Here is a 26,849-nt window from a genome sequence, read left to right on the forward strand (position 1 = left end):
CAAGGTGCTCAACTGTCTTTTACCGGTGGTTGACGTTTTTTAAATCCGGTTTGGGGGCTAAGGGGTTAATCATCCATTTGCAAGTGGGTGCAATGTTGCTTTAGTCCCTTACACATACTGTAAACATTTTGAAGTCTTTACTTTATTTTTACACTGTTTTGCAGTTTAAGTGCTAGTTTTTTTCTCTTAAAGGCACAGTAAAGTTTTTGTTTAATTGCTGTTTCACCTTTATTAAAGTGTTTTCCAAGCTTGCTCGTCTCATTACTAGTCTGTTAAACATGTCTGACATAGAGGAAACTCCTTGTTCAATATGTTTGGAAGCCATTGTGGAACCCCCTCTTAGAATGTGTACCAAATGTACTGAAATTTCTATAAACTATAAAGACCATATTATGGCGCTTAAAGATTTATCTCCAGGGGATTCTCTGACTGAAAAAAGGGAGATTATGCCATCTAGCTCTCCCCATGTGTCAGAACCTATAACTCCCGCTCAAGTGACGCCAAGTACATCTAGCGCGTCTAATTCTTTTACCTTACAGGACATGGCGGCAGTTATGAATGCTACCCTCTCAGAGGTATTGTCCAAACTGCCAGGGTTACAAGGAAAGCGAGACAGCTCTGGGGCTAGAACAAATACAGAGCTTTCTGACGCTTTAATACCTGTGTCCGATATACCCTCACAATACTCAGAAGCCGAGGCAGGAGAGCTTCTATCTGTGGGTGACATTTCAGATTCAGGGAAGGCGTTGCTTCAGTCTGATTCTGAAATGATAGCGTTTAAATTTAAGCTTGAACACCTCCGCTTATTGCTTAGGGAGGTTTTAGCGACTCTGGATGACTGTGAACCCGTGGTAGTTCCAGAGAAATTGTGTAAGATGGACAAATACTTTGCAGTGCCTGTTTACACTGATGTTTTTCCAGTCCCTAAGAGGTTTTCGGAAATGATTACTAAGGAATGGGATAGACCAGGTGTGCCGTTCTCTCCCCCTCCTGCTTTTAAAAAGATGTTTCCCATAGATGCCGCCATACGGGACTCGTGGCAGACGGTCCCTAAGGTGGAGGGAGCAGTCTCTACCCTAGCTAAGCGTACAACTATCCCCGTCGAGGACAGTTGTGCTTTCCTAGATCCTATGGATAAAAAATTGGAGGGTCTCCTTAAGAAAATTTTTATACATCAAGGTTTTATTCTCCAGCCTCTTGCATGCATTGCCCCAGTTACTGCTGCAGCGGCTTTCTGGTTCGAGTCTCTTGAGGAGGCTCTACAGGTGGAGAACCCGTTAGATGATATTTTAGACAGGATTAAAGCTCTTAAGTTGGCTAATTCCTTTATCTCTGACACCGTTTTTCATTTAACCAAGCTAACGGCTAAGAATTCAGGTTTTGCCATTCTGGCGCGTAGGGCGCTATGGCTTAAGTCCTGGTCAGCAGACGTTACTTCAAAGTCTAAGCTTCTTAACATCCCCTTCAAGGGACAGACCCTTTTCAGGCCTGGTCTGAAGGAGATCATTTCTGACATTACTGGAGGAAAAGGTCACGCCCTTCCTCAGGATAGGTCTAATAAGTTAAGGACCAAACAGAATAGTTTTCGTTCCTTTCGAAACTTCAAGAGTGGCGCAGCTTCAGCTTCCTCTAATGCAAAACAAGAGGGAAATTTCACCCAGTCCAAACCAGTCTGGAAACCTAACCAGGCTTGGAACAAGGGGAAGCAGGCCAAAAAACCTGCTGCTGCCTCTAAGACAGCATGAAGGAGTAGCCCCCGATCCGGGACCGGATCTAGTAGGGGGCAGACTTTCTCTCTTCGCTCAGGCTTGGGCAAGAGATGTCCAGGATCCCTGGGCACTAGAGATTGTTTCCCAGGGATATCTTCTGGAATTCAAAGGTTCATCTCCAAAGGGGAGATTTCACTTCTCACTACTATCTGCAAACCAGATAAAGAGAGAGGCATTCTTACGTTGTGTTCAAGACCTACTGGTTATGGGAGTGATCCACCCAGTTCCAAGGGAGGAACAGGGGCTGGGTTTCTATTCAAACTTGTTTATAGTTCCCAAAAAAGAGGGAACTTTGAGACCTATCTTGGATCTCAAGATCCTAAACATATTTCTCAGGGTCCCATCCTTCAAGATGGAGACAATCCAAACCATCCTCCCTATGATCCAGGAGGGTCAATATATGACTACAGTGGACTTAAAGGATGCTTATCTCCACATTCCGATTCACGGAGATCATCATCAGTTCCTCAGGTTCGCCTTCCTAGACGGGCATTACCAGTTTGTGGCTCTTCCCTTCGGGTTAGCCACGGCACCAAGAATCTTTACGAAGGTTCTAGGGTCCCTTCTGGCTGTTCTAAGGCCGCGGGGCATAGCGGTAGCCCCTTACCTAGACGACATTCTGTTTGAGGCGTCGACTTTTCAAATCGCCAAGTCCCATACGGACATTGTTCTGGCCTTTCTGAGGTCTCACGGGTGGAAAGTGAACATAGAAAAGAGTTCTCTCTCTCCTCTCACAAGAGTTTCCTTCCTAGGAACTCTGATAGATTCAGTAGAAATGAAAATTTTTCTGACAGAGGTCAGGATATCAAAGCTTCTTACTTCCTGCCGTGCTCTTCATTTCACTTTTCGTCCGTCAGTGGCTCAGTGTATGGAAATGATCGGCCTAATGGTAGCGGCAATGGACATAGTTCCGTTTGCCCGCCTACATCTCAGACCACTGCAAGTTTGCATGCTCAACCAGTGGAATGGGGACTACACAGATTTGTCTCCTCTGTTAAATCTGGATCAAGAGACCAGGGATTCTCTTCTCTGGTGGTTATCTTGGGTCCATCTGTCCAGGGGAATGTGTTTCTGCAGGCCAGAGTGGACTATAGTGACGATAGATACCAGCCTTCTGGGCTAGGGCACAGTCTGGAACTCCCTGAAGGCTCAGGGTTCATGGACTCAGGAGGAAGCCCTCCTTCCGATAAACATTCTGGAACTAAGAGCGATATTCAATGCTCTTCAGGCTTGGCCTCAACTAGCTGCGGCCAGGTTCATCAGATTTCAGTCGGACAATATCACGACTGTAGCCTATATCAACCATCAGGGGGGAACAAGGAGTCCCCTGGCAATGATGGAGGTTTCCAAAATTATTCTATGGGCAGAGGTTCTCTCTTGCCATCTCTCAGCTATCCATATCCCAGGAGTAGAGAACTGGGAGGCGGATTTTCTAAGTCGGCTAACTTTTCATCCGGGGGAGTGGGAGCTCCATCCGGAGGTATTTGCCCAGCTGATTCAACTATGGGGCAAACCAGAACTGGATCTGATGGCGTCTCGTCAGAACGACAAGCTTCCTTTTTACGGGTCCAGGTCAAGGGATCCCCAGGCAGCTCTGATAGATGCTCTAGCTAGCAGTGCCCTGGTCCTTCAGTCTGGCTTATGTGTTTCCACCGTTTCCTCTCCTCCCTCGTCTGATTGCCAAGATCAAGCAGGAGAGAGCTTCGTTGATTTTGATAGCGCCTGCGTGGCCACGCAGGACTTGTTATGCGGATCTGGTGGACATGTCATCCTCTCCACCATGGACTCTGCCGCTGAGGCAGGACCTTCTGCTCCAAGGTCCATTCAAACATCCAAATCTAATTTCTCTGCGTCTGACTGCTTGGAGATTGAACGCTTGATTTTATCAAAACGTGGATTCTCAGAGTCGGTCATTGATACCTTGATTCAGGCTCGAAAGCCTGTCACCAGGAAAATCTATCATAAGATATGGTGTAAATATCTTCATTGGTGTGAATCCAAGGGTTACTCATGGAGTAAGGTCAGGATTCCTAGGATACTATCTTTTCTCCAAGAAGGATTGGAAAAGGGATTATCGGCTAGTTCCTTAAAGGGACAGATTTCTGCTCTGTCTATTCTTTTGCACAAGCGCCTGGCTGATGTTCCAGACGTTCAGGCGTTTTGTCAGGCTTTGGTAAGAATCAGGCCTGGTTTAAACCTGTTGCTCCGCCATGGAGTTTAAATTTAGTTCTTAAAGTTCTTCAAGGGGTTCCGTTTGAACCCTTGCATTCCATAGATATCAAGCTTTTATCTTGGAAAGTTCTGTTTTTAGTAGCTATCTCTTCGGCTCGAAGAGTTTCAGAGTTATCTGCCTTGCAGTGTGATTCCCCTTATCTGATCTTCCATGCAGATAAGGTAGTTTTGCGTACCAAACCTGGGTTTCTTCCTATGGTAGTATCTAATAGGAATATCAATCAGGAAATTGTTGTTCCGTCACTGTGTCCTAATCCTTCTTCAAAGAAGGAACGTCTGTTACACAATCTTGACGTGGTTCGTGCTTTAAAATTTTATTTGCAAGCTACTAAGGATTTTCGTCAAACATCTGCATTGTTTGTTGTCTACTCTGGAAAGAGGAGAGGCCAAAAGGCTTCGGCAACTTCTCTTTTTTTTTTGGCTGAGAAGCATAAGCCGTTTAGCTTATGAGACTGCTGACCAGCAGCCTCCTGAAAGAATTACAGCTTATAAACATGAGGCCTCTGTTGAACAGATTTGTAAGGCGGCGACTTGGTCTTCGCTTCATACTTTTTCTAAATTCTACAAATTTGATACTTTTGCTTCATAGGAGGCTATTTTTGGGAGAAAGGTCTTACAGGCAGTGGTGCCTTCCGTTTAAGTGCCTGCCTTGTCCCTCCCTTCATCCGTGTCCTAAAGCTTTGGTATTGGTATCCCACAAGTAATGGATGAACCCGTGGACTGGATACATCTTACAAGAGAAAACAAAATTTATGCTTACCTGATAAATTTATTTCTCTTGTGGTGTATCCAGTCCACGGCCCGCCCTGTCACTTTAAGGCAGGTGTTTTTATTTTTTAAACTTCAGTCACCACTGCACCCTATAGTTTCTCCTTTTTCTTTCTTGTCTTCGGTCGAATGACTGGAGGTGGGGGTTAGGGGAGGAGCTATATAGAGGGCTCTGCTGTGGGTGTCCTCTTGCAACTTCCTGTTGGGAAGGAGAATATCCCACAAGTAATGGATGAACCCGTGGACTGGATACACCACAAGAAAAGAAATTTATCAGGTAAGCATAATTTTTTTTTTCCAATTTACTTTCATCAACAATTTTGCTTTGTTCTCTTGGTATTCTAGTTGAAAGCAAACCTAGGAAGACACATATGATAATTTATAAGCCCTTGAAGGCCGTCTTTATTTTATTTACTTTTCACAGCAGAGGAGAGCTAGCTCTTGTAGGCCATATAGATAGCATTGTGATCACGCCCGTGGCTAGTGGCAGACACTGCTGTAATTGGCTAAAATGCAAGTCAATAGATAATAACTAAAAGTCATGTGATTAGTGGCGGTCAGAAGATGCTTAGATACCAGTTAGTCACAGAAGTAAAAAGTGTATTAATATAACAGTGTTAATTTTGCAAAACTGAGGAATGGGTAATAAAGGGATTATCTATCTTTTTAAACAACAAAAATTCTGGTGTTGACTGTCCCTTTAAGTCAATTCCTGACATCAGAATTGTAACCTTATAGTAATATCTGATTAAAAATATGGCTTCATATATAAACAAATTCTTTTGTCTTATTTTATATATATATATATATATATATATATATATATATATATATATATATATATATATATATATATATATACTGTCATTCACTTGTACCCTAACAGAAGGATGCATATCTACATATTCCAATTTACAAGGATCATCACAAGTTTCTGAGATTTGCTTTTCTAGACCAGCATTTTCAGTTTTTGGCTCTTCCTTTCGGTATTGCAACAGCTCCCAGGGTGTTTTCAAAGGTCCTGGGTGCGTTATTGGCAGTTCTCAGATTGCAGGGGGTTGCAGTAGCTCCTTACCTGGATGACATTCTGGTTCAGGCGCCATCTTTTCAACTAGCAAACTCCCACACAGAGTTGTTATTGTCTTTTCTGCGCTCCCACGGTTGGAAGGTGAATTTAGGAAAAAGTTCCTTGATTCCGGCTACAAGAGTGGTATTCTTGGGAACTATTATAGATTCTCTGGAAATGAAGATCTTTTTGACAGAAGCAAGGAAGTCAAAAATGTTCAATTCATGTCTGGCTCTTCAGTGATCTCTTCGGCCGTCGGTGACCCAATGTATGGAGATTATTGGTTTGATGGTTTCCGTCATGGACATCATTATGTTTGCTCGGTTTCATCTCATACCTCTGCAGTTATGCATGCTGAGACAGTGGAACAGAGATTATACGGACCTGCCTCCGAAGATTGTTCTAGATCAGGCTGCAAGAGATTCTCTTCCGTGGTGGTTGTCTCAGGATCATCTCTTTCAGGGAACCTATTTTTGCAGGCCTACCTGGGTGATTGTGACCATGAATGCCAGTCTGCTGGGTTGGGCAGCTGTCTGGGGTTCTCTGAAGGCTCAGGGTCTGTTGACCCGGGAGGAATTGGTTCTTCCTATAAATGTCTTAGAGTTAAGGGCAATCGTCAATGCTCTCCTAGCCTGGCCTCAAATGGCTTCAACCCAGTTTATCAGATTTCAGTCGGACAATATAACGTTCGTGGCTTATATCAATTATCAAGGGGGAACTCTGAGTACCTTGGCGATGAAGGAGGTAGCCAGGATTATTCAGTGGGCAGAGGCTCACAATTGCTGTCTGTCTGCGATTCACATTCCAGGGGTGGACAATTGGGAAGCGGATTTTCTGAGCAGACGGTCTTTTCATCCGGGGGAGTGGGAGCTTCATCCGGAGGTGTTTTCCAGTTTGATTCTCAAATGGGGTCTACCGGAATTGGATCTTATGGCATCTCGTCACAATGCCAAGCTTCCGAAGTATGGATCGAGGTCAAGGGATCCTCAGGCTGTTCTAAAATAAAATCTAGCTAAATCAGATTTGCCATAGCAATCATTTTAACAAACTTGTATATCTAGCATTTTGCGTCAGTACATTATACAGGGAGTGCAGAATTATTAGGCAAATGAGTATTTTGACCACATCATCCTCTTTATGCATGTTGTCTTACTCCAAGCTGTATAGGCTCGAAAGCCTACTACCAATTAAGCATATTAGGTGATGTGCATCTCTGTAATGAGAAGGGGTGTGGTCTAATGACATCAACACCCTATATCAGGTGTGCATAATTATTAGGCAACTTCCTTTCCTTTGGCAAAATGGGTCAAAAGAAGGACTTGACAGGCTCAGAAAAGTCAAAAATAGTGAGATATCTTGCAGAGGGATGCAGCACTCTTAAAATTGCAAAGCTTCTGAAGCGTGATCATCGAACAATCAAGCGTTTCATTCAAAATAGTCAACAGGGTCGCAAGAAGCGTGTGGAAAAACCAAGGCGCAAAATAACTGCCCATGAACTGAGAAAAGTCAAGCGTGCAGCTGCCAAGATGCTACTTGCCACCAGTTTGGCCATATTTCAGAGCTGCAACATCACTGGAGTGCCCAAAAGCACAAGGTGTGCAATACTCAGAGACATGGCCAAGGTAAGAAAGGCTGAAAGACGACCACCACTGAACAAGACACACAAGCTGAAACGTCAAGACTGGGCCAAGAAATATCTCAAGACTGATTTTTCTAAGGTTTTATGGACTGATGAAATGAGAGTGAGTCTTGATGGGCCAGATGGATGGGCCCGTGGCTGGATTGGTAAAGGGCAGAGAGCTCCAGTCCGACTCAGACGCCAGCAAGGTGGAGGTGGAGTACTGGTTTGGGCTGGTATCATCAAAGATGAGCTTGTGGGGCCTTTTCGGGTTGAGGATGGAGTCAAGCTCAACTCCCAGTTCTACTGCCAGTTTCTGGAAGACACCTTCTGCAAGCAGTGGTACAGGAAGAAGTCTGCATCCTTCAAGAAAAACATGATTTTCATGCATGACAATGCTCCATCACACGCGTCCAAGTACTCCACAGCGTGGCTGGCAAGAAAGGGTATAAAAGAAGAAAATCTAATGACATGGCCTCCTTGTTCACCTGATCTGAACCCCATTGAGAACCTGTGGTCCATCATCAAATGTGAGATTTACAAGGAGGGAAAACAGTACACCTCTCTGAACAGTGTCTGGGAGGCTGTGGTTGCTGCTGCACGCAATGTTGATGGTGAACAGATCAAAACACTGACAGAATCCATGGATGGCAGGCTTTTGAGTGTCCTTGCAAAGAAAGGTGGCTATATTGGTCGCTGATTTGTTTTTGTTTTGTTTTTGAATGTCAGAAATGTATATTTGTGAATGTTGAGATGTTATATTGGTTTCACTGGTAAAAATAAATAATTGAAATGGGTATATATTTGTTTTTTGTTAAGTTGCCTAATAATTATGCACAGTAATAGTCACTTGCACACACAGATATCCCCCTAAAATAGCTATAACTAAAAACAAACTAAAAACTACTTCCAAAACTATTCAGCTTTGATATTAATGAGTTTTTTGGGTTCATTGAGAACATGGTTGTTGTTCAATAATAAAATTAATCCTCAAAAATACAACTTGCCTAATAATTCTGCACTCCCTGTAGATAGGTCACTAAATTATAGCGATCTGTAATCGAATATTCTATGACAAGTGACCAAGAAATTTCTGACCCTGTCACTATACCAGCTTGTCTTTGTACCTTCTTCATGGTCATTTTTTGGATTATAGTTATTGTTAGACATAACCACTCAAACTTGGTCTTTTTGACTTAATTCTATAATTCCGAAGTGTTTTCTTTACAGTTTACCCATTTTTGAAAAGCAGTGAGAGATACAGAGCTCAATCGTAACAATAGTGGTCATGACTTTCTTATTTGTAGACTTTTTATGTAAAGTAAAAACTTAAAACACAGCATATTACTGCATAATTGTTTTAGTGATGCAGCTCACCTTAAAGGAACATTAAAGTGCCACTCAAAATGACAGGTTTCCAGCATGAACCAAATAATAACATGCCCCCAAGGATACTGATCTTACCAGATCTTAAAAATTAGCATCTGTTGTGAAGTTGTATTCACTTTTGTGTGATATTGGTTTTCCTTGTCCCTTTCATCATGTGAGTAGCTCTACCCAACCGCACACTCATATTCAAATTCCTTTTCAATACCTTTTTTTATCTTTGTAATTTGACATGCATTGAGTAGTACTTTAAATAATAAATACATTTCATGCACCTCCCTCTAATCATGAATGCCTCCATTATGCAAGCTAGGTGTCACTGCAGGTATCTGAAGGAGAGTTGGTGCACGTGTGCAAATACATCAGCACTGGAATACAGTGAAGGCTAGATTTCAACATGGCGGCACTCCTGACTAGAGGGATTTGGAGCATAACCTCCATACTATGCATATGAAATGTATTTAGTGTTTTATGTTCCTTTAAGTTTCAAAGTTTTTGAAAAGGACCCCACTGCTGCTTCTGCTCATACGGTTATCACTGTTGTATATCTTAGCAAGTTAAGTAAATGTACATGGCTTAGTAGTTTTACATTTTTATCTTTCAGTCAGATTCTTCTCCATATGTATCTATCTCTCAAACATCTGCATACAGAAAATGTTTTACAAGTACTGAAGTGGACAGTAATGTCAAAATTAAACTTAAATGGACTACATAAAACATAACATTTGGAACAACTTTCTAGTTTACTTCTATTATCAATTTTGCTTAGTTCTCTTGGGTATCTTTTGTTAAAGGCAATTCTAGGTGAGCTCAGAAGTGTGCACGTGTTTATAGCCTTCTGGCAGTAGTGTTTGAAATAATGTTTATAGCAATATTATACATAGTTGCAAACACTGCTGCCATAGACTGCTAAAGACATGTGCACACTTATAATTTCCTACCAGCCTACCTAGGTTTGCTCTTCAACAAAGGATACCAAAGAACAAAGCAGATTTGATAATATAAGTAAATTAGAAATGCAGTTTAGAGTAAAAAAAAAAACAACAACAACAAAAAAAAAACAAAACCTGCAGACATGAAGGCAGCCGGAGGACTCTACCAAAAGGCATGTAAAAATTACTTTTAAATTATAAACACACAAAAGTTAATATGACAGGCCATTATATTGCATATTTGAATCATGAATCTTTAATTTTGATTTTACTGTCCCTTTGACTGTAATTTTTGGGGATAAATTACATTAAAAGCAATTACAATAAATAATGAAAGAACATTGAATTTCATATTTTCTTTATTATGTATGATTTTGTGATGTTTTTAATTGTAAATATAAAGCTTTAGTGTTAACCTGTCTTGTTTCTATATAGCTAACATGCAGTGTTTAATGACAGTAATTAGATATAAGAGAAAAAGGAAATAACTCCAAAAATAATAATATATATTTTTTTGTCTTTGAAAATATTTTCATTCATGGCAGATACAGGTAACATGGAAGTTCTCCACATGTATGGTACTGAGGAACAGAAGAGGCAGTGGCTGGAGCCTCTTCTGGCTGGACAAATCCGGTCTTGTTTCTGCATGACAGGTGAGGGCTCTTTGTTCAAATAGATGCAAGAATGCATGTAATAGACCATAACAGGGCTCATAAACTCATATTGTTATCATGTTTTTAAAATAATTGGTTTTACCCTTCCGTAAAGATGTTATCCCATGGAAAGAGAAATGTTCTTTATTTTGCATTACTTTAGTTCATAGCCTTGCCTTGCTTAAAGGGACAGTCTACTGCAGAATTGTTATTGTTTAAAAAGATAGATAATTCCTTTATTACCCATTATCCAGTTTTGCATAACCAACACAGTTATATTAATATTTTCTCTTACATGGTGTATCCAGTCCACGGATTCATCCTTACTTGTGGGATATTCTCAATCCCTACAGGAAGTGGCAAAGAGAGCACACAGCAGAGATGTCCATATAGCTCCCCTCAGGCTCCGCCCCCCCAGTCATTCTCTTTGCCGCTCTAACAAGTAGCATCTCCACGGGAGGGTAAAGAGTTTGTGGTGTTAGATTTGTAGTTTTTATTTCTTCAATCAAGAGTTTGTTATTTTAAAATAGTGCCGGTTTGTACTATTTACTCTGAGGCAGAAAGTGATGAAGATTTCTGCTGAGAGGAAAAAGATTTTAGCATGTTGTAACTAAAATCCATTGCTGTCCCCACACAGGACTGTTGAGTACCGGAGAACTTCAGTTGGGGGGAACAGTTTGCAGGCTTAACTGCTGGTACTGCTAGAAGACTGACAGAAATCCCCATGGGGGAAGGTAAGCCATTTTCTAAGACTCAGTATAGAGGGATGGCTTAGGCTAAGGGCTTAAATACTGGTGGACACTGGGCTAAATCGATTACTTTATTAGTTTAATCTCATATTTGTTCAAGTGTTTTAAACGTTGGAACACTTTTTTTTGGGTTTTAATACGCCTGGCATATTGTAAGCACCTAATCTGTCTCAGGAAGGCCCCATGACTCCGGAATGAAGAGGGAGGGGGCCTCATTTTCACGCCGCAGTTGCGCAGTTGTTTTACAAGGCAGTTTCATGCAGCTTCACGTGTAGAGTCCAGAACTTGCAGGGAGGACTCCAGGGAGGCTTATTTCGTCTACGAATAATCCCTAAGGAAGGTAAAGCCACAGCAGAGACTGTGGCACCGTGCTGTAGTGTTTTAAACCGGTAGCCTGCTTCATTTAGCTCCGGTTTGGGCAATAAAGGGTTAATTGATTTGAAAATTTGTGTGCCATCATTTCAAAGCATTATGATCATGTGGTGAAAATTTCATCAAGATCGGATGTTTTTTGGTGATTTGGTAAAAAAGTGTGTGCTTTTTATTATTTAAAGGCACAGTAAAGTTTTTTTCAAAAAGTGTTTTTTACTGTATTGTTGTGCTGTCTAAGTCTGTCAAACATGTCTGAGCCTTCAGATAGACCCTGTTCTTTGTGTTTAAAAGCCATGGCGGTACCCCCATTGCATTTGTGTTTAAAGTGTGCTAAAGCATCTAAGCATTTTAAAGACCATGCAGTGACACTTAAAAATGTAGCCCAAGATGATTCTTTAACAGAAGGTAACGAGGATAGTCCTTCTTCCTCTCCCCATGTGTCGACACCAGTTACGCCCGCGCAAGCGATGCCTAGTACCTCTAACGCATCGGCCCCTATTACTTTACAACAATTAGCAGCAGTAATGGATAATTCCCTTGCAGCATTTTTATCCAAACTGCCAGTTTTTCCAAGAAAGCGCGATAGCTCAGTTTTAAATACAGAGGATGAGCAATCAGAAGCTTTGGATAATGTATCTGTAGTACCCTCACAACACTCTGAAGTGGCAGTGAGGGATGGTCTGTCTGAGGGAGAAATTTCTGACACAGGAAAAGTTTCTCAGCGGGCAGAGTCAGATTCCTTAGCGTTTAAATAAAAGCTGGAACACCTCCACGTCCTGCTTAAGGAGGTTTTAGCTACGCTGGATGATTGTGACCCCATGATGGTCCCAGAAAAATTGTGTAAAATGGACAGGTTTTTAGAGGTCCCTGTACACACTGAGGCGTTTCCGATCCCAAAGAGGGTGGCGGATATTGTGACTAGGGAGTGGGAGAGACCAGGTGTACCCTTTGTCCCCCCCCCCCTATCTTTAAGAAAATGTTCCCCATAAACGACCCCAGGCGGGACGCGTGGCAGACGGTCCCTAAGGTAGAGGGAGCTGTTTCAACGCTTGCTAAGCGTACAACTATACCAATAGAGGACAGTTGTGCTTTCAAAGATCCTATGGATAAAAAATTGGAAGGTTTGCTGAAGAAAATAATTGTTCAGCAGGGTTTCCTTCCCCAGCCAATTGCCTGCATTATTCCTGTAACTACTGCAGCGGCTTTTTGTTTTGAGGCGCTGGAGGAGTCCTTCCAGAGGGAGACTTCCTATGACGAAGTCATGGATAGAATTCACGCTTTAAAGCTGGCTAATTCTTTTATCACTGATGCCGCTTTCCAATTAGCTAAGTTAGCAGGGAAAAATTCAGGTTTTGCCATTATGGCGCGAAGAGCGCTTTGGCTCAAGTCATGGTCGGCTGACGTGTCGTCCAAAACAAAATTACTAAACATTCCTTTCAAGGGAAAGACCCTTTTTGGTCCCGAGTTGAAAGAAATTATTGCGTATATCACTGGGGGGAAGAGTCATGCCCTCCCGCAGGATAGACCGTTCAAGGCCAAAAACAAGGCTAATTTTCGCTCCTTTCGCAACTTCATGAGCGGACCCGCTTCAACCTCTACTGCCGCTAAGCAAGAGGTTAACGCTTCCCAGCCTAAAGCAACCTGGAAACCCTTGCAGGGCTAGAATAAGGGTAAACAGGCCAAGAAGCCTGCGCCTGCTGCCAAGACAGCATGAAGGGGTAGCCCCCGATCCGGGACCGGATCTAGTGGGGGGCAGACTTTCTCTCTTTGCTCAGGCTTGGGCAAGAGACGTTCCAGATCCCTGGGCATTAGAAATTGTTGCTCAGGGGTATCTTCTAGAATTCAAGGACTCTCCCCCAAGGGGAAGGTTCCACATTTCTCGCTTGTCTTCAGACCAGACAAAGAAACAGGCGTTCTTACACTGTGTCGAAGATCTTCTAAAGATGGGAGTGATAAACCCAGTTCCCATTGCAGAACAAGGGCTGGGATTTTACTCAAACCTGTTTGTAGTTCCCAAAAAGGAAGGAACTTTCAGGCCAATCCTGGATCTAAAAATTCTAAACAAATTCCTCAGAGTTCCATCTTTCAAAATGGAAACTATTCGGACAATCTTGCCGATGATCCAGGAAGGTCAATATATGACTACCGTGGATCTAAAGGATGCGTACCTACATATTCCTATCCACAAAAATCATCATCAGTTCCTAAGGTTCGCCTTTCTGGACACGCATTACCAGTTCGTGGCCCTTCCTTTCGGGTTGGCCACCGCTCCCAGAATTTTCACAAAGGTGCTCGGGTCCCTTCTAGCGGTACTAAGACCGCAGGGCATTGCAGTAGCACCTTACCTAGACGACATCTTAATACAGGCGTCGTCTTTTCACAGAGCAAAGGCTCATACGGACATTGTTCTGGCCTTTCTAAGGTCTCACGGGTGGAAGGTGAACGTAGAAAAAAGTTCCCTGTCCCCGCTCACAAGGGTTCCCTTCCTGGGAACACTAATAGACTCGGTAGAAATGAAAATCTTTCTGACAGATGTCAGGAAGTCAAAAATTTTGAATACTTGCCAATTTCTTCATTCCATTCCTTGGCATTCTGTGGCTCAGTGCATGGAGGTAATCGGTCTAATGGTTGCGGCAATGGACGTAGTCCCTTTTGCCCGAATTCATCTAAGACCACTGCAACTGTGCATGCTCAAACAGTGGAATGGGGATTATGCAGATTTGTCTCCTCAAATACAAATGGACCAGAAAACCAGAGACTCTCTTCTCTGGTGGTTGTCTCAGGATCTTCTAATTCAAGGTCCATTCAAGCATCCAAATCTAGTTTCTCTGCAACTGACTGCTTGGAGATTGAACGCTTAATTCTAGCTAAGCGTGGGTTTTCTGAATCAGTTATAAATACTCTGATCCAGGCTAGAAAGCCTGTCACCAGGAAAATTTACCATAAGATATGGCGGAAATATCTTTGTTGGTGCGAATCCAAATGTTACTCGTGGAGTAAGGTTAGGATTCCAAGGATATTGTCTTTTCTCCAAGAAGGATTGGAGAAAGGTTTGTCAGATAGTTCCTTAAAGGGACAGATATCTGCTCTGTCTATCCTGTTACACAAGCGTCTGGCAGCTGTACCAGACGTTCAGGCATTTGCACAGGCCCTAGTTAGAATCAAGCCTGTCTACAGACCTGTGGCTCCTCCATAGAGTCTAAATTTAGTTCTTTCAGTTCTTCAAGGGGTTCCGTTTGAACCTTTGCATTCCATAGATATTAAATTATTATCTTGGAAAGTTTTGTTTTTGGTAGCTATTTCATCTGCTCGAAGAGTTTCTGAATTGTCTGCTTTGCAGTGTAATTCACCCTATCTGGTGTTCCATGCAGATAAGGTTGTTTTGCGTACCAAACCTGGTTTCCTTCCAAAAGTGGTTTCTAATAAGAATATTAACCAGGAAATCATTGTTCCTTCTCTGTGCCCTAATCCAGTTTCTAGGAAGGAACGACTGTTACACAATCTTGATGTGGTTCGTGCTTTAAAATTCTATTTAAAAGCAACTAAGGATTTCAGACAAACATCATCCTTGTTTGTCGTCTATTCTGGTAAGAGGAGAGGTCAGAAAGCGACTGCTACCTCTCTTTCCTTCTGGCTGAAAAGCATCATCCGATTGGCTTATGAGACTGCTGGACAGCAGCCTCCTGAACGAGTTACAGCTCATTCCACTAGAGCTGTGGCTTCCACATGGGCTTTCAAGAATGAGGCTTCTGTTGAACAGATTTGTAAGGCAGCGACTTGGTCTTCACTGCATACATTTGCCAAATTTGACAAATTCGATACTTTTGCTTCTTCGGAGGCTATTTTTGGGAGAAAGGTTTTGCAAGCAGTGGTGCCTTCCGTTTAGGTTACCTGACTTGTTCCCTCCCTTCATCCGTGTCCTAAAGCTTTGGTATTGGTATCCCACAAGTAAGGATGAATCCGTGGACTGGATACACCATGTAAGAGAAAACAGAATTTATGCTTACCTGATAAATTACTTTCTCTTACGGTGTATCCAGTCCACGGCCCGCCCTGGCAATTAAGTCAGGTTCAAATTTATTTTAGTAAACTACAGTCACCACTGCACCTTATAGTTTCTCCTTTTTCTCCTAACCGTCGGTCGAATGACTGGGGGGGCGGAGCCTGAGGGGAGCTATATGGACAGCTCTGCTGTGTGCTCTCTTTGCCACTTCCTGTAGGGATTGAGAATATCTCACAAGTAAGGATGAATCCGTGGACTGGATACACCGTAAGAGAAAGTAATTTATCAGGTAAGCATAAATTCTGTTTTTTACATCTGTGATTACCTTGTATCTAAGCCTCTGATCACTGCCCCCTTATCTCAGTCCTTTTGACAGACTTTCATTTTAGCCAATTAGTGCTGACTCATAAATAACTTCAGGGAGTGTGCACAATGTTATCTATGTGGCACACGTGAACTAGCGCTGTCTAGCTGTCAAAAACTGTCAAAATGCACTGAGCTAAGAGGTGGCTTTCAAGGAATTAGAAATTGCCTATGAGCCTACCTAGGTTTAGCTTTCAACAAAGATAACCAAGAGAACAAAGCAAATTTGATGATAAAAGTAAATTGGAAAGTTGTTTAAAATTACATGCCCTATCTGAACCATGAAAGTTTAATTTTAAATAGACTGTCCCTTTTAACCCTTTGAGTGCTAAGCACTTCCCACCTGGGTGCTACGATTTGTAAAGGTTTTTTCTCTTGTAAGGTGTATCCAGTCCACGGATCATCCATTACTTGTGGGATATTCTCATTCCCAACAGGAAGTTGCAAGAGGATCACCCACAGCAGAGCTGTCTATATAGCTCCTCCCCTAACTGCCACTACCAGTCATTCTCTTGCAACTCTCGACAAGCATGGAAGCAGTAAGAGAGATGTGGTGAAATGTAGCTGTTTTTTCTTCAATTCAAAAGTTTGTTATTTTTAAATGGTACCGGAGTTGTACTATTTTGGTCCCAGACAGAAAATAGAAGAAGAATCTGCCTGTGGTCTCTAATGATCTTAGCAGATTGTAACTAAGATCCATTGCTGTTCTCACACATAACTGAAGAGAGAGGAAACTTCAGCTGGGGAATGGCGTGCAGGTTATCCTGCTATGAGGTATGTGCAGTCTAAATTTTTTCTAGAGGAATGTAAATGCTAGAAAATGCTGCTGATACCAGATTTATTTAAGGTAAGCCTGATTACAGTGATTTAATAGCGACTGGTATCATGCTTACTGTCAGAGGTAATACTCTTATTATTTCTCCTGTTAAGTGTGGTCAGTCCACGGGTCATCATTACTTCTGGGATATTAACTCCTCCCCAACAGGAAGTGCAAGAGGATCACCCAAGCAGAGCTGCTATATAGCTCCTCCCCTCTACGTCACACCCAGTCATTCTCTTGCACCCAACTAATAGATAGGATGTGTGAGAGGACTGTGGTGATTATACTTAGTTTTTATAACTTCAATCAAAAGTTTGTTATTTTAAAACAGCACCGGAGTGTGTTGTTTCTTCTCAGGGAGAATTTGAAGAAGAATCTACCTGAGTTTCTGTATGATTTTAACCGGAGTAGTTAAGATCATGTTGCTGTTCTCGGCCATCTGAGGAGTGAGGTAAACTTCAGATCAGGGGACAGCGGGCAGGTTCACCTGCAAAGAGGTATGTGGCAGCATATTATTTTCTGAGGAATGGAATTGACTAGAAAATACTGCCAATACCTATATAATGTAAGTTCAGCCTTAAATGCAGTAGTAGCAACTGGTATCAGGCTGTCATGTATGTATATTTTAACTTCAGTATTCTGGGGAATGGCACTTCACTGGAATAATACTGTATGCATAAAACTTTAGCCTATTTTGCAGTGAGAACGACTAGCAGCAGGCTTTCTATGACAATTCATTTATTTGATGTTAAACGTTTTACTGGCATGTTAAATCGTTTATTTTTTCTGAGGTACTGGGTGAAAAATTGTTTGGGCACTATTTTTATCCACTTGGCGGGCATTTTATTAATTTAAGACAGTTTACTTATCTCCCTCACTGTTGTGTGTGAGGGGGAGGGGCTTAATTTGGCGCTTTTACTACGCATCAGAAATTCAGTCACAAGTCTGTTTTTCTTCCCTGCATGATCCGGTTCGTCTCTACAGAGAGAGGGTCTTCAAAAGTTATTTTGAGGGAGGTAATCACTCACAGCAGACCTGTGAGATTGTGCTTTGACTGTGATAAAAAACGTTATATTCTGTACATTTTTTCTGCTATTAAAGGGTTAGTTATCCATTGCTAATGGGGGCAATCCTTTGCTAAAATTGTATTTTTACCGGAAAGAATTTGATTTTATAGTTTATCCGGTTTATTGTTACTCAACTGTCATAACTTTTCTGTGCTTCTTAAAGGCACAGTACGTTTTTTTCATATTATTTGTAAAGTGAATTGAAAAGTATTTCCAAGTTTGCTGGTTTAATTGCTAGTGTGTTAAACACTAAAGCCAAAGTGGAGCCCAATAGAAATTTATGTACTAATTGCATTGATGCTACATTAAATAAAAGTCAATCTGTACAAAATGAACATCATTCACCAGACAACGAGAGGAAAGTTATGCCGACTAACTCCTCTCACGTGTCAGTACCTGCATCTCCCGCTCGGGAGGTGCGTGATATTGTAACGCCGGGTACTTCAGGGCGGCCATTACAAATCACATTGCAGGACATGGCTAATGTTATGACTGAAGTTTTGTCTAAATTACCAGAACTTAGAGGGAAGCGTGACCACTCTGGGGTGAGAACAGAGTGCGCTGGTAATAATAGGGCCATGTCAGATACTGCGTCACAGTATGCGGAACATGAGGACGGAGAGCTTCAATCTACAGGTGACGGTTCTGATCCCAATAGAGTGGATTCAGACATTTCTAATTTTAAGTTTAAGCTTGAAAACCTCCGCGTACTGCTAGGGGAGGTATTAGCGGCTCTGAATGATTGTAACACCGTTGCAATACCAGAGAAATTATGTAGGCTGGATAGATACTATGCGGTACCGGCGAGTACTGACGTATTTCCTATACCTAAGAGGCTTACAGAGATAATTACTAAGGAGTGGGATAGGCCCGGTGTACCCTTTTCCCCCCCTCCTGTATTTAGAAAAATGTTTCCAATAGACGCCACCACACGGGACTTATGGCAGACGATCCCTAAGGTGGAGGGAGCGGTTTCTACTCTGGCTAAGCGTACCACTATCCCGGTGGAGGATAGCTGTGCCTTTTCAGATCCAATGGATAAAAAATTAGAGGGTTACCTTAAGAAAATGTTTGTTCAACAAGGTTTTATATTGCAACCCCTTGCATGTATTGCGTCTGTCACGGCCGCGGCCGCTTTTTGGTCCGAGTCCCTGGCAGAGACTCTTGACTCAATAACTATAGAGGAGATTTCAAACAGGCTTAAAACAATTAAGCTAGCTAATTCATTTGTTTCAGATGCCGTAGTACATTTAACTAAACTTACGGCTAAGAATTCCGGATTCGCCATTCAGGCACGCAGAGCACTGTGGCTAAAATCCTGGTCAGCTGACGTTACTTCTAAATCTAAGTTACTTAACATACCTTTCAAAGGACAGACCTTATTCGGGCCCGGTTTGAAAGAAATTATCGCTGACATTACAGGAGGTAAAGGCCATGCCCTGCCTCAAGACAGAGCCAAACCTAGGGCTAGACAGTCTAATTTTTGTTCCTTTCGTAATTTCAAGGCAGGAGCAGCATCAACTTCCTCTGCACCAAAGCAGGAAGGAGCTGTTGCTCGCTACAGACAAGGCTGGAGACCTAACCAGTCCTGGAACAAGGGCAAGCAGGCCAGAAAACCTGCTGCTGCCCCTAAGACAGCATGAATTGAGGGCCCCCGATCCGGGAACGGATCTAGTGGGGGGCAGACTTTTTCTCTTCGCCCAGGCTTGGGCAAGAGATGTCCAGGATCCCTGGGCTTTAGAGATCATATCTCAGGGATATCTCCTGGACTTCAAATCCTCTCCCCCAAAAGGGAGATTCCATCTGTCAAGGTTGTCAACAAACCAAATAAAGAAAGAGGCGTTTCTACGCTGTGTACAAGATCTGTTACTAATGGGAGTAATCCATCCGGTTCCGCGGTCAGAACATGGACAGGGGTTTTACTCAAATCTGTTTGTGGTTCCCAAGAAAGAAGGAACCTTCAGACCAATCTTGGATTTAAAGATCCTAAACAAATTCCTAAGAGTTCCATCGTTCAAAATGGAAACTATTCGGACAATCTTACCCATGATCCAAAAGGGTCAGTACATGACCACAGTGGATTTAAAGGATGCTTACCTTCACATACCGATTCACAGAGATCATTACCGGTATCTAAGGTTTGCCTTCCTAGACAGGCATTACCTGTTTGTAGCTCTTCCATTCGGGTTGGCTACGGCTCCAAGAATCTTCACAAAGGTTCTGGGTGCTCTTCTGGCGGTGCTAAGACCGCGAGGAATTTCAGTGGCTCCGTACCTAGACGACATTCTGATACAAGCTTCAAGCTTTCAAACTGCCAAGTCTCATACAGAGTTAGTACTGGCATTTCTAAGGTCGCATGGGTGGAAGGTGAACGAAAAGAAGAGTTCTCTCTTTCCACTCACAAGGGTTCCCTTCTTGGGGACTCTTATAGATTCTGTAGAAATGAAGATCTACCTGACAGAAGACAGGTTAACAAAGCTTCAAAATGCTTGCCGTGTCCTTCATTCCATTCAACACCCGTCAGTGGCTCAATGCATGGAGGTGATCGGCTTAATGGTAGCGGCAATGGACATAGTACCCTTTGCACGCCTACATCTCAGACCACTACAATTGTGCATGCTAAGTCAGTGGAATGGGGATTACTCAGATTTGTCCCCTACTCTGAATCTGGATCAAGAGACCAGAAATTCTCTCCTATGGTGGCTTTCTCGGCCACATCTGTCCAGGGGGATGCCATTCAGCAGGCCAGATTGGACAATTGTAACAACAGACGCCAGTCTGCTAGGTTGGGGCGCTGTCTGGAATTCTCTGAAGGCTCAGGGATCATGGACTCAGGAGGAGAGTCTCCTGCCAATAAACATTCTGGAATTGAGAGCAGTTCTCAATGCCCTTCTGGCTTGGCCCCAGTTAACAACTCGGGGTTCATCAGGTTTCAGTCGGACAACATCACGACTGTAGCTTACATCAACCATCAAGGAGGGACAAGGAGCTCCCTAGCGATGATGGAAGTATCAAAGATAATTCACTGGGCAGAGTCTCACTCTTGCCATCTATCAGCAATCCACATCCCGGGAGTGGAAAACTGGGAGGCGGATTTCCTAAGTCGTCAGACTTTTCATCCGGGGGAGTGGGAACTTCATCCGGAGGTCTTTGCCCAAATACTTCGACGTTGGGGCAAACCAGAAATAGATCTCATGGCGTCTCGACAGAACGCCAAGCTTCCTTGTTACAGGTCCAGATCCAGGGATCCGGGAGCGGCCCTGGTAGATGCTTTGACAACACCTTGGACCTTCGGGAGGGCTTATGTGTTTCCACCCTTCCCGATGCTTCCTCGATTGATTGCCAGGATCAAACAGGAGAGAGCATCAGTGATTCTAATAGCGCCTGCGTGGCCACGCAGGACCTGGTATGCAGATCTAGTGGACATGTCATCCTGTCCACCTTGGTCTCTGCCTCTGAGACAGGACCTTCTGATTCAGGGTCCCTTCAAACATCAAAATCTAATTTCTCTGAAGCTGACTGCCTGGAAATTGAACGCTTGATCTTATCAAAACGTGGATTTTCTGAGTCAGTAATTGATACCTTAATACAGGCTAGGAAGCCTGTTACCAGAAAGATTTACCATAAAATATGGCGTAAATACCTATATTGGTGCGAATCCAAAGGTTACTCTTGGAGTAAGGTTAGGATTCCTAGGATATTGTCTTTTCTACAAGAGGGTCTAGAAAAGGGTTTATCCGCTAGTTCATTAAAGGGACAGATCTCAGCTCTGTCCATTCTGTTACACAAACGTCTGTCAGAAGTTCCAGACGTTCAGGCTTTTTGTCAGGCTTTGGCCAGGATTAAGCCTGTGTTTAAAACTGTTGCTCCGCCATGGAGTTTAAACCTAGTTCTTAACGTTCTACAGGGTGTTCCGTTTGAACCCCTTCATTCCATTGATATAAAATTGTTATCTTGGAAAGTTCTGTTTTTAATGGCTATTTCCTCGGCTCGAAGAGTCTCTGAGTTATCAGCCTTACATTGTGATTCCCCTTATCTGATTTTTCACTCAGACAAGGTAGTTCTGCGTACTAAACCTGGGTTTTTACCTAAGGTAGTCACTAACAGGAATATCAATCAAGAGATTGTTGTTCCATCCTTGTGTCCAAATCCTTCTTCAAAGAAGGAACGACTTCTACACAATCTGGATGTAGTTCGTGCCTTGAAATTTTATTTACAGGCAACTAAAGATTTTCGACAAACGTCTTCCCTGTTTGTCGTTTATTCTGGTCAGAGGAGAGGTCAAAAAGCTTCTGCTACCTCTCTCTCTTTTTGGCTTCGTAGCATAATACGTTTAGCTTATGAGACTGCTGGACAGCAGCCTCCTGAAAGAATTACAGCTCATTCCACTAGAGCTGTGGCTTCCACTTGGGCCTTTAAGAATGAGGCCTCTGTTGAACAGATTTGCAAGGCTGCAACTTGGTCTTCGCTTCATACTTTTTCCAAATTTTACAAATTTGACACTTTTGCTTCTTCGGAGGCTGTTTTTGGGAGAAAGGTTCTTCAGGCAGTGGTTCCTTCCGTATAAAGATCCTGCCTGTCCCTCCCGTCATCCGTGTACTTTAGCTTTGGTATTGGTATCCCAGAAGTAATGATGACCCGTGGACTGACCACACTTAACAGGAGAAAACATAATTTATGCTTACCTGATAAATTCCTTTCTCCTGTAGTGTGGTCAGTCCACGGCCCACCCTGTTTTTTATGGCAGGTCTAAAATTTTTAAATTATACTCCAGTCACCACTGCACCCTTTAGCTTCTCCTTTCTCGTTGGTTCTCGGTCGAATGACTGGGTGTGACGTAGAGGGGAGGAGCTATAAAGCAGCTCTGCTTGGGTGATCCTCTTGCACTTCCTGTTGGGGAGGAGTTAATATCCCAGAAGTAATGATGACCCGTGGACTGACCACACTACAGGAGAAAGGAATTTATCAGGTAAGCATAAATTATGTTTTTTCAATTCCTGTCATATAAAACGTTTGCTGGGAGTGCTTAAACGTTTTTATATATGTTTTGGTGATAAAACTTTATTGGGGCCTAGTTTTTTCCACATGGCTGGCTTAAATTTGCCTAGAAACAGTTTTCTTAGGCCTACCACTGTGTAGACATGAGTGGGAGGGGCCTAATTTAGAGCTTTATTGTGCAGAAACTTTTGCAGACTGAGACATCCAGCTTCCCTCAAGGAGTCCCCTGAATGCTATAGGACCTCTCTAAAGGGTTTTTAGGCTTTCCAAAGTCGTTTGTATGGCAAGGTAGGGCCACAGCAGAGCTGTGGCAGTTTGTTGTGACTGTTAAAAAACGTCTATATCGTTTTTTTTTTTATCCGTTTTTTAAACTAAGGGGTTAATCATCCATTTGCAAGTGGGTGCAATGCTCTGTTAGCTTATTATACACACTGTACAAATTTTGTTTGATTTACTGCTTTTTTTCACTGTTTTTCAAATTCTGACCTTTTTTATTTTTCTTAAAGGCACAGTACCGTTTTTATTTTTTGCTTGTTAACTTGCTTTAAAGTGTTTTCCAAGCTTGCTGGTCTCATTGCTAGTCTGTTTAAACATGTTTGACATAGAGGAAACTCCTTGTTCATTATGTTTAGAAGCCATGGTGGAACCCTCTCTTAGAATGTGTACCAAATGTACTGATTTCACTTTAAGTAATAAAGACCATATTCTGTCTTTAAAAAATTTATCACCAGAGGAATCTGACGAGGGGGAAGTTATGCTGACTAACTCGCCTCACGTGTCAGAACCTTTGAATCCCGCTCAAGGGACTCACGCTCAAGAGGCGCCAAATACATCTAGCGCGCCCATGGCGTTTACTTTACAAGACATGGCGGCAGTCATGGATAATACACTGTCAGCGGTATTATCCAGACTACCTGGGTTACGAGGTAAGCGAGACAGCTCTGGAGTTAGAAGAAATACAGACCATACTGACGCTTTGGTAACTATGCCTGATACTCCCTAACAATATGCAGAAGCTGAGGAAGGAGAGCTTCTTTCTGTGGGTGATTTTTCTGACTCAGGGAAGAGGATTCAACCTGATTCTGATATGTCAACATTTAAATTTAAGCTTGAACACCTCCGCGTGTTGCTCAGGGAGGTTTTAGCTGCTCTGAATGACTGTGATACAATTGCAGTGCCAGAGAAATTGTGCAGATTGGATAAATACTATGCAGTGCCTGTTTACACTGATGTTTTTCCAATACTTAAAAGGTTTACAGAAATTATTACTAAGGAATGGGATAGACCAGGTGTGCCGTTCTCTCCCCCTCCTATTTTTAAGAAAATGTTTCCAATAGATGCCGGCACACGGGACTTATGGCAGACGGTCCCTAAGGTGGAGGGAGCAGTTTCTACCCTATCTAAGCGTACTACTATCCCTGTCGAGGACAGTTGTGCTTTTTTAGATTCAATGGATAAAAAGTTAGAGGGTTACTTTAAGAAAATGTTTATTCAACAAGGTTTTATTCTACAGCCCCTTGCATGCATTGCCCCAGTCACTGCTGCTGCGGCCTTCTGGTTTGAGTCTCTGGAAGAGGCTTTACAGGTAGAGACCCCATTGTTTGATATACTTGACAAGCTTAGAGCACTTAAGCTAGCCAATTCTTTTGTTTCTTATGCCATTGTTCATTTGACTAAAATAACGGCTAAGAATTCTGGTTTTGCTATTCAGGCGCGTAGAGCGCTATGGCTTAAATCATGGTCAGCTGACGTTACTTCAAAGTCTAAGCTGCTTAATATTCCCTTCAAGGGGCAGACCCTATTCGGGCCTGGTTTGAAGGAGATCATTTCTGATATCACTGGAGGAAAAGGTCATGCCCTTCCTCAGGATAGGTCCAAATCAAGGGCCAAACAGACTAATTTTCATGCCTTTCGAAACTTCAAGGCGAGTGCGGCATCAACTTCCTCTAATACAAAACAAGAGGGAACTTTTGCCCAGTCCAAGTCGGTCTGGAGGCCTAACCAGACTTAGAACAAAGGTAAGCAGGCCAAAAAGCCTGCTGCTGCCTCTAAGACAGCATGAAGGATTGGCCCCCGATGTGGTAAAGGATCTAGTAGGGGGCAGACTTTCGCTCTTCGCCCAGGCTTGGGCAAGAGATGTCCAGGATCCCTGGGCGTTGGAAATTGTATCCCATGGATATCTTCTGGACTTCAGAGCTTCTCCTCCAAAAGGGAGATTTCACCTTTCACAATTACCTGCAAACCAGATAAAGAGAGAGGCATTTTTACACTGTGTTCAAGACCTCCTAGTTATGGGAGTGATCCATCCAGTTCCAAAGGAGGAACAGGGACAAGGATTCTATTCAAATCTGTTTGTGGTTCCCAAGAAAGAGGGAATCTTCAGACCAATTTTAGATCTCAAGATCTTAAACAAATTTCTCAGGGTCCCATCATTCAAGATGGAGACTATTCGTACCATCCTACCTATGATCCAGGAGGGTCAATATATGACTACAGTGGATTTAAAGGATGCTTATCTTCACATTTCGATACACAAAGATCATCATCGGTTTCTCAGGTTTGCCTTCCTGAGAAACCGAGAAAACTCCAAGAGTAATCCAAAGGTTACTCTTGGAGTAAGGTTAGGATTCCTAGGATATTGTCTTTTCTACAAGAGGGTTTAGAAAAGGGTTTATCCGCTAGTTCATTAAAGGGACAGATCTCAGCTCTGTCCATTCTGTTACACAAACGTCTGTCAGAAGTTCCAGACGTTCAGGCTTTTTGTCAGGCTTTGGCCAGGATTAAGCCTGTGTTTAAAACTGTTGCTCCGCCATGGAGTTTAAACCTAGTTCTTAACGTTCTACAGGGTGTTCCGTTTGAACCCCTTCATTCCATTGATATAAAATTGTTATCTTGGAAAGTTCTGTTTTTAATGGCTATTTCCTCGGCTCGAAGAGTCTCTGAGTTATCAGCCTTACATTGTGATTCCCCTTATCTGATTTTTCACTCAGACAAGGTAGTTCTGCGTACTAAACCTGGGTTTTTACCTAAGGTAGTCACTAACAGGAATATCAATCAAGAGATTGTTGTTCCATCCTTGTGTCCAAATCCTTCTTCAAAGAAGGAACGACTTCTACACAATCTGGATGTAGTTCGTGCCTTGAAATTTTATTTACAGGCAACTAAAGATTTTCGACAAACGTCTTCCCTGTTTGTCGTTTATTCTGGTCAGAGGAGAGGTCAAAAAGCTTCTGCTACCTCTCTCTCTTTTTGGCTTCGTAGCATAATACGTTTAGCTTATGAGACTGCTGGACAGCAGCCTCCTGAAAGAATTACAGCTCATTCCACTAGAGCTGTGGCTTCCACTTGGGCCTTTAAGAATGAGGCCTCTGTTGAACAGATTTGCAAGGCTGCAACTTGGTCTTCGCTTCATACTTTTTCCAAATTTTACAAATTTGACACTTTTGCTTCTTCGGAGGCTGTTTTTGGGAGAAAGGTTCTTCAGGCAGTGGTTCCTTCCGTATAAAGATCCTGCCTGTCCCTCCCGTCATCCGTGTACTTTAGCTTTGGTATTGGTATCCCAGAAGTAATGATGACCCGTGGACTGACCACACTTAACAGGAGAAAACATAATTTATGCTTACCTGATAAATTCCTTTCTCCTGTAGTGTGGTCAGTCCACGGCCCACCCTGTTTTTTATGGCAGGTCTAAAATTTTTAAATTATACTCCAGTCACCACTGCACCCTTTAGCTTCTCCTTTCTCGTTGGTTCTCGGTCGAATGACTGGGTGTGACGTAGAGGGGAGGAGCTATAAAGCAGCTCTGCTTGGGTGATCCTCTTGCACTTCCTGTTGGGGAGGAGTTAATATCCCAGAAGTAATGATGACCCGTGGACTGACCACACTACAGGAGAAAGGAATTTATCAGGTAAGCATAAATTATGTTTTTTCAATTCCTGTCATATAAAACGTTTGCTGGGAGTGCTTAAACGTTTTTATATATGTTTTGGTGATAAAACTTTATTGGGGCCTAGTTTTTTCCACATGGCTGGCTTAAATTTGCCTAGAAACAGT

The 26,849-nt window shown here is 42.7% G+C and overlaps 1 protein-coding gene across 1 annotated transcript in view; it reads left to right on the forward strand.

Moving 5' to 3' along the window:
• Positions 1-26,849, forward strand: part of ACAD11 (acyl-CoA dehydrogenase family member 11) — a 381,257-nt gene that overhangs the window by 144,907 nt on the left and 209,501 nt on the right. Inside the window, 1 exon segment of the mRNA XM_053714335.1 lies at positions 10,317-10,424. Within this exon segment, the coding sequence (XP_053570310.1) occupies positions 10,317-10,424 (108 nt within the window).

Source organism: Bombina bombina, chromosome 5, assembly GCF_027579735.1.
Source record: "Bombina bombina isolate aBomBom1 chromosome 5, aBomBom1.pri, whole genome shotgun sequence".
Taxonomy (NCBI): Eukaryota; Metazoa; Chordata; class Amphibia; order Anura; family Bombinatoridae; genus Bombina; species Bombina bombina.